The sequence below is a fragment of the Cajanus cajan genome, chromosome 6, assembly GCF_000230855.2.
Source record: "Cajanus cajan strain Asha chromosome 6, NIPB_CcT2T_4, whole genome shotgun sequence".
Classification (NCBI taxonomy): domain Eukaryota; kingdom Viridiplantae; phylum Streptophyta; class Magnoliopsida; order Fabales; family Fabaceae; genus Cajanus; species Cajanus cajan.
In genome coordinates this window covers 21,752,729-21,764,314 of record NC_138522.1, presented here as the reverse complement: position 1 = coordinate 21,764,314, position 11,586 = coordinate 21,752,729, and the positions used below count along the sequence as shown (strand labels likewise).

Below are 11,586 nucleotides of genomic sequence, written 5' to 3'. Positions count from 1 at the left end.
AAACTTATTCATCTCATCTCCTCATCAATACTCATCACAACATACATCCTCATAACTCAAAATTACCCACTCATCATCATTGTCATGTATTCTCATAAATTATCTCATCATGACATTCATCATAATCTTTCAAGAGCATCTCAATATAATTATTTAGTCAACATCATGGTATAACACAATAGATCACATCAACTACATATTAATTTCATTATTAGTAAATAGTAACAACCTTTTCTCATGGTTCCTCATTCAACAAAATCTCCTAAAATAAAATAATTTTAAAATAAATAAGCATGGCGACAAACGATATTTAATTCATGCTTGATGTTGAGACACTAGGGTCTCTCTACCAACCTCATGATTGACATAGAATCACTCGCGCCCAATGCGACGAGGTCTAGGACCTCTTTGTCTCAATCATGCTTGGTGTGGCCTGGGTCACATCTGGCATCGACCTCTTCGCAAATTCAACGTCAAATGGCGTTAGGCACAACCCCTTGCACTCAACATTGAGAGGTCTAAAACCTCTCTAGCAACCCCACGTCCGACGTGACCATTCTCACATCTAGCACAGTCAAAGAACCTACACATCAAAGATTTACAATTGCACGTTTCATCTTTTCCATCATTCATACCCATACAAAAATCATCAATACAAATCATTTTAATCGATCAATTGTGAATCTATACTCAATAAACATCAAGACAATATCCTTCATCGTGGTTTATACGCAATCATTCAAAATCTCCAAAATTCATGTATAACAATCCTAATCCTTAGAACGTACAACTGCAATATTAGTTTAATCATCCATAATAAGAATAATGACATATTATAGCAACATCATTCTTATAAGTATTTATACATACGAGATTCCCCTCAAATAGATAACTAAGGGGCTTAGAGATCACCCTTCTACCCTTATCCCTCATATATGCATAGGAATCTATAATTCTATTCCCTTTAGCTAGAGTGACGAATTTTAACAAGTGATGTCCCTTCGCTAGTTCCTGTCATCAATTCGTGCTTTCTTCCACGACCTCCTCTGATTCTCCTCTTGTTAGGGTTTCAGAATACACACAAAATAATCTAACCCCCTTTACACTCTTCTATTTGAATTAACTTCTGGATTGGGTCTACAGTCTAGCTCAAAGACTTCTGATGAGCTCTTCCTCTTTTATTTTATTAATAAGATATTTATTTTTTATTTCTAATTATTCTAATTCATTATTTATTTATTTTTAAAAAATGTCAAATATGTTTCATGATACTAAGAAGTCGAAGAGTAATGTTTACTTCGAATGTGCCAAATAATATTGATCATACTACAAATCAAAGTAGGAATACTTAAACCCTTCAAAAAATCATAAAATTTCTCCGTCAACTAAATGGTGCACCAAGTAGAGACCTATAATGAGTGTCCTTTGTTAAATTTTTAAGTATAGCCTTGAATTGTGGCCAGCAATGTTACATTTGAGAGAGATTCTTCTATTTATATGCTTAATGACCAATATAATTTGAATTAAGTGGTTAGAAGGGTAATTTCATTAAATTTTAATACTTTTCAATATTGCATAGGACAATATTAGCGGTAATGAACATAACTAAAGTCTAAATTATGTTCATTAGTCATCAATTAATTATTAGTCATGATTAATTATAGCATTTGAAAGAAAATATCTTAGGTCTATAGAATTAGAAGGCCCTCAATTATGCAGTAGTTGTTGGGTATCAATTTTTAGCCTTTATCCTATAGTAAAAAATCATTTTTTTTTATCTTTAGAAAAATATTTAGATTTTATAATTTTTATATTTGAGTTAATATTATTCTCATGAAATAATTATCATTTTATGACATAATTTTTTACCTTTTTTTTTATTTAAGACGTAGAACTTATATTATTAAATTTACTTAAATAAAAATTATAAAATTTAATTAGTGTATCAAGAATTACACATGGTAAAATTACACATATAAAATTTAATTAGTGTTCCATTAATTACTCAAATAATGTATTATATTCAATTTTTCAGTTTTTCTTCTATGTAAATCTTACTATTCACATTACTTGACTATATTTACGTTTGCTTAGTTAAACAACATTTTTTTTTATGTATATTTATGTGATGAGATAAATTTTATATTTTAAATGAATTAAATAAAAGTTAAAGTATCTTATTCTGAAATAACAAATAATCAGTATTTTGAAAGAAATTAATTAAAAATTAAAGTAACAAAATAATTTTTTTAATAATAAAAGATAAAAATAGATTTTATCTAAAAAATGACATACTAAAAATATATTTTCAACGTATTACGTAATAGATTACGTATTAGTAATTATTAATAACAAAATACAAATATGCATCTAGATTCTTCGGCTTCGAATGGATATGCCATAGCGGACTCGTCGATCTCCTCGTCCTATAGTTTCATTGACCTTTCCTCAATTTTTCACTCTTTTGTGCTGGGTATGTCAATCCTCTTCCCGTGCAATTTCAATTCTACTTGGAGCTGTTTCTGCTACGAAATTGTTATGTTTTCTTTTGTTTCTTTCATTTTATCTGTTTTGTTCTTTGAGGAAGCCGTCGAATTGTGAATTCTCACATTGGTTTCTTAAATTTTCCAGAATTTGGCTGTGGAAGTTGTTAATTTCTTTTAAATTTCTCGAATTACTGATACTCAGTTTGAGTTTAATTTGTTAGAATGATGAAATTTTGTCAAATTTGGCTTGTGTATGTGTCTATACCTAGTTGTTGACTTTACTCGTTTATAGATTATTGTTCTATTTGTGAAATTTTTTATTTTTGGTATTGGGACCCTAGCTGCATTTTTCTTAGAGTTTTTGGGCGTGCTCTGTTTGTACTACCAATAATATAATCAGTGGAAACTGACTAGACTTGTTTTGATTCTTGTAGATCAATATGCAACCTCAATCGAGCCACCTTAACATATCTGTTACATGGAGGGGAAAGAAGTTTGTTGTAGAGATGAATGTAGGTGCCAATGTTAAGGATCTAGGACAAGAACTGCAGAAGTTAACAAATATCAAAGAAGAAACCATGCGGTTCATTGTTCCACGTGTTTCTGGCAGACCATCAAAACTGTTGGCCCCCTTTTCAACGGAGCATGCACTTTTAAGTTTGCAGGAAACATCAATTACAGAGGTACTGTCATTTACACATTCTGCATCATTCCGTTTAAGATTTAACTACATGGAAAATATGGTTTCTAGTTCTCTCATTAATATGGATATATAGTTTTTATTGTTCTATAAATCTTTGCACTGTGTTAGTTAGCTGCTTTTCCCTAATAGTTTCATAATACTTTTGTTCTATTTATCCAAAATTTAGGTATGAATACTTTTTCTATTTGAACTAAGCTATCATTGACTGCTTAGGAGGGAACCTCTAATCCGGTGATATGCAATTGATCATTTGACACATATTGTTCAGCAGACTTGAGTGGTTATGGTTCTTTAGATATACTATTTGATAGGAGTCTGAGCCTTAAACCATTGATCTTTGCATTGTGTTAGCTGCTTTTCCGTAATAGTTTCATAATACTTTTGCTCTATTTATCTAAAATTTAGGTATGAATACTTTTTCTATTTGAACAAAACTATCATTGACTGCTTAGGAGGGAACCTCTAATCCAGTGATATGCAATTGATCATTTGACACATATTGTTCAGCAGACTTGAGTGGTTGTGGTTCTTTAGATATACTATTTGATAGGAGTCTGAGCCTTAAACCATTGATCAATTGTAATAATAACGGTGAGCTGGCAGGGAACATTGTGGGTGAGGAGAAGTTGGTTATTTTGGTCGGGCCTATGGGGCATTAAAAGGGGGTGTTATTAATAGACTTATTGCCTTACGGATATGTTGGGAGAGTGGTGTTTGGGAATATCTAGGGCATTAGCTGTAGCCACGAGCATTGCTCTTGGGAATATCTCAGCTGAGATAGTTCTTCTCTACTTTCCTTGATATTACTGTGGTTAACAATATGATTATCTGTTTATTTTAATTTCCATTAAGTTTGACTGTCCGAGTTTCAGTTCCTATCAGTATTCTATCATTTTATGTTTATTTCTTCCACCTTGGATTGGAATTTAAATATGGAAAGGAAAAAATACCTTTGTATGTCATGTTAGGTTATTTGATTAAAATTTGAAAATATTATTCACTCTTCCAATTAGCCTTTCTGTTGAGGAACACTGTTTTTGTTATTAACTTATTATCCTTATTCATATATTCTTAAGGATTTATTGAATTGTTTATTCATACAATATTTTTTTTTCTTTCTGTCTATGTTTGTAATTAGCACTATTTTACCATTGGAAATGGTGAATTTGTTGACTAAGTTATTTGGTATATTCCCCCCCTAAGTCCACTATATTTATTATACAGGCCAGGTCAATTACAATGATGGGTGTTTCAACAAATGAGGTTGAAGAGGTTCTACAAAATGCAAAAGCAGATTTAAGAATAGCTGGATTTGAGGACGAGGAGAAGAGACTGAAACAGAGAATTTCACATGGACCTCTTCTTTCATTGAAACTTCCACAAGGGCAGTATATATTTTGTGAATTTCGCACACTTCAAATTCCAGGAGTAGAGGTATTGTTTTTGCTGTACAATTATTGATGTTTGTTCTCAAGCAACTAATCATGCATATCTGATATTTATCTTTTATATCTCCTTATACTCCTGCATTTATGTTGTTACTAGTAATTTGATGGTTTGGTAAAATACTCCAAGAGGGAGAGAACAGGGACAAAATACTATGAAATTGGTATTGATTTGATATATGATATGTTTTTTTATAATGTGATGATATGATATATAAAACCTTAAGCATTAACCCTATTTATACTAATCACAATCCTAGCTGAATGAGAAAACAAATCTGGAGATAAGAAAATTTGGAAACTGCTAAGAGCTAATGAGAAAATAAGTCTAAAGATAATATAAGACACTCTAAAGATATGATATAGATATTATAGAATATTTTCATATATTTTAACATGCTCGCTGAAGCTAAAGCTTACTAAGCTTTAAGCTTGTCATAGCTAAACCTCTTTTTAAAAAAATAATATGATCTCCTCCTCTATACATGTTTGAGATGATCAACAGTCTGATTCTTGGAAGATATTGGCTAAGCTGACTGGGTCTCACGCTTGACCAAGCATGTGTGAATAAAAGAAACCACAACCAGAAAATAGGAAATCAACAGGGAAAATAATCACCACTGGAAATAAATGTGTTTATTTTTTATGAGAATGAGAGATTACAGAGGAACCAATATTCCTATTGCCAAGTGCTAAGCTCCTATAGGGGGCAAGGCTCTAACTAACTATAAGATTGTTCATAGCTCTCCATCTCTTTCTCTTCCCCAAGCTCCCATATAACTAAATTCCTCTTACAACCTATGCTCCCTTGTCTCTCTCTAGTCTCTACCACCTAAGCAACCACAACCTCAACATTTATTCCCGGCCCCCTTCTTATTTTTCCTAGTGTAAACTTCATATTGCAGGCCTGGATGGCTGCTGTGCAAGTGGCCCCCATTGTACCTAAGTCCAAATATGAGGTCCTAACAGTCCACAATGAAGGCCGGATAGTAAACAATAGACTTGCGAATATTTGTCAGCAGGGAAGGCATGCTCAGCTGTGGTGCTGCTATTGAGTCTGGTTAGAGAATGACTCAAATAATTAATCTGGTGATGGTTCTGGTTTGACAAGAGTTACTGCTGCAATGATGTTAATTGCTAGGTGGCTACCATGAAGGCTGCCTAGATTTTTGCAGAAGGACTTTTCTAATATGTGTGGTTGGGCTTGATGACGGTCAAAATGGAAAGGGTGATCACCAACAATTAAAGATTTGACGAGATTGAAGTTGAATGGAGGCTGGGAAGGCAGCGAATGGTGCTCACCTTCCAGAATGTGTAGGTGTGATTGCAATTATTGTAAACACGTGTGAGAGGAAATACGTGCAATAAAGGCACAAAGGAGAATCCAAGACAAGGCAACAGTAGTAATGGACAGCAGTAGCAAAAGAGAGATTGCGGTACGGAAGAAAAACATGGGAATAAAATAGAGGGCTGATTTTTGGTAACTTAATAGTGTAGTTGACTAGTGGTGGGGCAGATGGTAGTACTAGTACCTCTTTGATACCATATCAAAATTATATAGTATTAAGTATAGTAAGAAAATAATAGAGAAAAAATACTATGGAATTGATATTGGCTTGACATGATGCGAATGTAACTTGTTAAAATGTGCAGATATAATAATATATAAAATCTAAAGCATCAATCCTGATTAAGGGAACAAATCTTAAAATATTGGAATTTGGAAAATATGAAAACTAAGAAAATAGGAGATATTTAGGAAATATCCCGACGATAATTTAGGATGCTTTACAATATGATAAAGATATTTTCATACTGTAACAATTATCAGTCTTTTGTAAGTAAAGAATCATGTTATGACTAGTGATATGGTGTTTTGATAAAAAAAATATCATATATTAGCTTTGGGACTGGGAAAGCATATTCTATGAATATGACATTTTGCCTCATTAACTGATTTTTTTTTACTGGTTATTGATTTTCCATCATATTCTCTTCCACCCGTCTCGATGTAAAAGTTTAATGGAGGTTTGTCAACTGATCACGGATGAATTTGCTTTCCTTTATCTTCAGCTGAATCCTCCCCCTTCCGAGGCACTTAAAAGAATGCATATGCTTGCTGCAGATCCTGGAATTGTTGCTGTGATGAACAAGGTACACTACACATACTCAAATTAATTGTCTTATTTATAATGACAATACGCTGCATGTTCTGACAATAGTTTTTTGCATCTTATTAGCATCGTTGGCGTGTAGGAATTATGACTGAGATGGCTCCTGTCGGTTATGTTGGTGTGAGCCCAAAATGCATTCTTGGTCTTAACAAGGTATCTTCGGGATGTCAAATGACATTTTAAGTACCCAACATTGTCCTATTTGTTGATTTCCCTTTTTGTTTTCATTCTTATTTATAGAATCAGGGAGAGGAAATATCATTGCGTCTTCGAACTGATGACCTCAAAGGTTTTAGGAAATATGAAAGCATCAAGAAAACTCTACTGCATGAACTTGTAAGTTATAACATGCACTGGAAGTATCATACATACATATATATTTTATCGATCCAAAAGTATTTTGAATAAGAAAATAAGGAAAAACATAAAATACAACTGTCTATTTGACAAATGGAAGTGGTTGAACTAACGTGTGTTTTATTTCAGGCTCACATGATATACTCTGAACACGATGCAAACTTTTATGCTCTGAATAAGCAGGTTCGTGCACATACTTGGGTGGTTAGCTGTCAGTCCATTATTATGCACTGATTTAGCGCCATATGATTATTTAATTTGTTTCTTTGGCAGTTAAATCAAGAAGCTTCTAGTTTAGATTGGACTAGATCTGCAAGCCACACTTTGAGTGGAGTAAGGAATACTGCAATCTATGAAGATGACTTCATAGCAGACAGTAGCATTATTCCTCAGAAGCTTGGAGGTAACAGGACAGATCAGCTAATAAGTGCTCGTGAATCTTCAGTTGCTGCTGCTCACCATCGATTGGCAAATGTTTCTGCCAACAATTCAGGAGGGTCTGAAGTAAATCAAGAGCTGGATGCTGATTATTCTAGTTCTAATATGAGTGAAAAATCTGATTGTAGGATATCTGTCTCCAAAGAAATGGAAGATATTGACATGGCCATCATTGTTGAGAAAGAACTTGATGGTGAGCCTGACCCTGATGATCATATTATCGATGGAATGAAACATGAGCCTGATCCAGATGATTCTCATCATGGTAAAGCTGTTGATGATGATTTTAGTTCAATAATTACTGATAGCAGAACTGTATTTGAACAAAAACCTGAAGCTTTTGGTGTAGCCCAAGTTTTACATTCTGAAACAAGTACTGGGAATATGGCTGCAACATACTCTGTTGGTCCTTATCCAGATGATTCAGAAACATCTACGAAATCTATTGCTCCAGTTATAGGTAATTGTTTGCCAGAAAAGCGGTCTATGTTGGCATATCCTGTCAAGAATGGGCATTCTGCATTCATAAATCTGACAATGATGACTTGGAAGCAGAAAAGAATAATTTTAAACACGGAAACTATTTTATTCAAGGATTGAACACACGCAAATAATTATTTTTACTAGAATAATCTCGTTTATAGGTCATATTTAAAGAGCTGTACATCAGCTACACTAGTTTTTCCCCTAGTGAGGTGCTTCCGCCTTCAATACAACGAAAAACAAGTTTGGCTCATTAACTCCCCTATAGGTCTGTCACTCCACACGGATAACACTACAACTGTCTGTCATGCCATAAAACATAATTGCCTAATATTGAACAACACAAACATGACTATCTAATAGGAATTCCATAGTCTGTTTTCAATTTTTCTTAACATGCCTCCAGTGGCCATTTGCCATCTCCCTGGCAGGTCCAAGAGAACTTGGCCTATCAGAAACAGTGTGTTGCTGTAAGGAAGTCAAATAAAGAAAATAAATTATTTTAATGTTCGATTGAAAATTAACAGAATAGGGAGAGAGGTCTCTCTTCTAAGGCTTTCCTCTTCATAATGGGTTTCCCTTTTCATGACAAAACACTTGCTCTGTCTTCTCGAAGTACAATTACCTGAACCCTGTCTCTGCATTGTTATCTAACTAATTGTTCTGATAATTAACTACTTTGGCTTCCCTTTTCTTTCAAGCAACTACCCTTTTGTCCTAACTGCTTCTTCATTCAATTGGTTCCATATTTTCCTTAAGTGTTGGATGTCAAGTTAAAGAAATGTTTGTACAGAACCTCCTCATACTGAATCTTAATTAGAAATAAATGTGATGGCAGCACCTGATCCCAATGATGTGGTTCCCACACCAAAATTATCTTCACTGCAAACTGCTGAGCCAGATCCTAATGATCAAGAATTTCAGAGGATAAATGATACCACAACTGCTGTTTGTAACCGTTTGTGGAAGGCTCTGGAAATGCTGAGAAGTGATGTTAGTGCAATGCAAGCTACTTCAATCCTCCAAACTCTCCTGAAAATAATTAGGTATACTTATGCAAATGTTGATTGAATGATCATTGATACCCTTTATGAGTTGAATGGACATCCTTTGCTTTAAGGATTTAGATTTGAGAATTTTCAAAAAAGTAATTCTAGTAACTCTGTAGTTTTGATTTTAAGCTATCCCTTTTCCATATGTCATTTTTCTGTCTGATTGCAGGAATGTGATTGATCACCCTGAGGTGGAAAAATACAAGAGATTGCGGAAGGTATATAATCTATGTTAACCTCTAGCCATGCTGACTACAATGCGTTATCCTAAAATTCACTTAAATTTTTTTATTTCTATATAACGAACATTTTGATTGCAGGCTAATCCAGTGATTGAGAGGACTATTGTCAATTATAAAGGTATGCATCTTCTGACCATTGGGTTTTAATTTAGTTGTGCTTGTTGTGTAGAACTGAGTATCTTATGTACCATGAAAGATCCTAGATATTAGGCATGTGATTCTGGCAGAATCTAAATAGTAACCATTTGATCATAGACTACTTAGAAGTAAAATGTCATGCAATATGTTTCTCTAGACAGCAAGTCAGAAATTATTACAATTTCTTAAAACAACTTTTTTTCCAGCTGCTGATGCTAATATTGTATATGGTCAAATTTGGGCTATTATCTTTTTCATTTTTACTTCTACAGCTGCCATGGAAATTCTATTTTTGATTGGCTTCAGAGAAGATGTTATGTTTGACAATCTTGGGAAGGAAGATGCTTACTTGGTGTTGAAGCGGAATGATCCTGGCTTATTGTGGCTAGCTAAGTCAACCCTTGAACAAGCACAAGCTTAACTTGTTATCCCAGAAAACAGTTCTGAAAGGCAAAGCAAAATTATATGTCGCGGATGCTCTTCATTAGATGTTCATTGTATAATATTTGGGTTAGTAAAGTTCATTTTGTATTTTCAGTCTGTCAAATAGATAAAATTAAGCAGATGGAAACACCTGGGGAAGGAAAAAGAACTATATTTGAAGTGCAAACAGAAACATGGTATGATATCGGTGGTAGTATTCGAGTTGTTCATTGTATAATACAAGATGTCATTCAGTTGTATTTTAGTGAGTGTAAATACTTCTTAAATAAAAGGAATTCATTAAGTGTTGCTTTATTTATGATTGGCATTTACGTAAGAGTAATATTAGGATAGGAGACCAATAATATGAAGGGTGTACCCTAGAGATACCACCTCTAACTTAAACGACTGGTTAGTATCTGATATGGCCCAACCCATACCTATGGTTCTGTATTTGTTATTCTATTATCTTTTTCTATATTTTTGGGAATTGGTAGAGGGTGGGTGGTAATAAAGATAGGGCACTATATTGTGGGTGGTTGGGGGAAATTTTGGAGGTTTTATCTTGAATTGTATTCCGAAGTATGGTGCTCTAGGATAGGGGGCAGTAGATTATTCTGCCAATCTTTTGCTCTATTTGAAATAATACCATACCATGACATGGAAGGGGAGGTTGCAATAATGAGGTAGGAATGATATTAAAGTTGCAATAAGGGAGAGTCTTAGGTTGTGTTTGGATGAGATATAAGAAAATTGATTTTTGTTTTGGATTTAAATTATTTTAATTTTAATTTTTATCATTTATTAAATTTTTTATTTGAATAAATCAATTCAGATTTATAAATTTTAAATTCATAATTTAGATGGGTCAAATTAATTTTCATCATAGGAAAAATTCGTTTATATATATATATATTGAAATTTTAAGATTAAAATTTATAAAAGTAAATATTAGCTAATTTTAAAATATTTAATAATTTAAAAAATAATTGTTAATATTCTATAATTAAAAAAGAATTATTGTACCTTTTATGTCAAGATTAAAAGAGAGGAGATAGAGGTAGGAGAAAAGATAGATAGAGAGAGAGAGAGAGAGAGATAATTAAAAAATAATTATTGTACCTTTTATGTCAAGATTAAAAGAGAGGAGATAGAGGTAGGATAGATAGATAGATAGATAGATAGATAGATAGATAGATAGATAGATAGATAGAGAGAGAGAGAGAGAGAGAGAGAGAGAGATAGATAGAGAGATAGAGAGAGAGAGAGGGGAAGGGATTATAGATAGGGATAGAGAAGAAAGAGAGAGAGGAGAGAAGAGATAAAATTTAGGAGGGAAAAAAGAATATATTAGAGAGAGAGAGAAGAATGAAGGAAGAAAGAGAGAAGGGAGAGGTAAGAAGGAAGATATGAGAGAGAGAAGAGGGAGAAAGAGACAATTGGGAGATCAAACATATAAATAATACAAGAAAGAAAAAATATGAAGAATGATTTATTTTTTTTCTTTTTTAAGAGAATTTAAAATTATGTAATTGTAAAATTGTTTACAAATATTTAAATTTTAAATTATTTATCTTAACGAGATATTTTATCTAGGGTGACAAAATGAGTTAATCTGACTTGATTCAATCACCTCTAACAATAT

At 33.1% G+C, this 11,586-nt stretch overlaps 1 protein-coding gene across 4 annotated transcripts; it reads left to right on the top strand.

Annotated features, from left to right (window-relative positions):
- The first annotated feature begins 2,347 nt into the window (after window positions 1-2,347).
- Window positions 2,348-10,256, top strand: LOC109817978 (zinc metalloproteinase-like protein). 4 transcript variants are annotated; one of them, XM_083076868.1, is made up of 13 exons: window positions 2,348-2,535; window positions 2,921-3,169; window positions 4,414-4,623; window positions 6,708-6,788; window positions 6,875-6,961; window positions 7,049-7,144; window positions 7,295-7,348; window positions 7,439-7,868; window positions 7,953-8,063; window positions 8,925-9,132; window positions 9,308-9,356; window positions 9,459-9,498; window positions 9,791-10,256. In XM_083076868.1, the coding sequence occupies exons 1-13, from the start codon at window positions 2,365-2,367 to the stop codon at window positions 9,937-9,939; spliced, it is 1,935 nt and encodes a 644-aa protein (XP_082932994.1). In that variant the 5' UTR covers window positions 2,348-2,364; the 3' UTR covers window positions 9,940-10,256. The 4 variants fall into 4 exon arrangements, with proteins under 4 accessions (XP_082932994.1, XP_082932995.1, XP_082932993.1 ...); XM_083076869.1 differs by lacking the exon at window positions 7,953-8,063; XM_083076867.1 differs by having other exon boundaries at window positions 7,439-8,063.
- The last annotated feature ends 1,330 nt before the right edge of the window (window positions 10,257-11,586 follow it).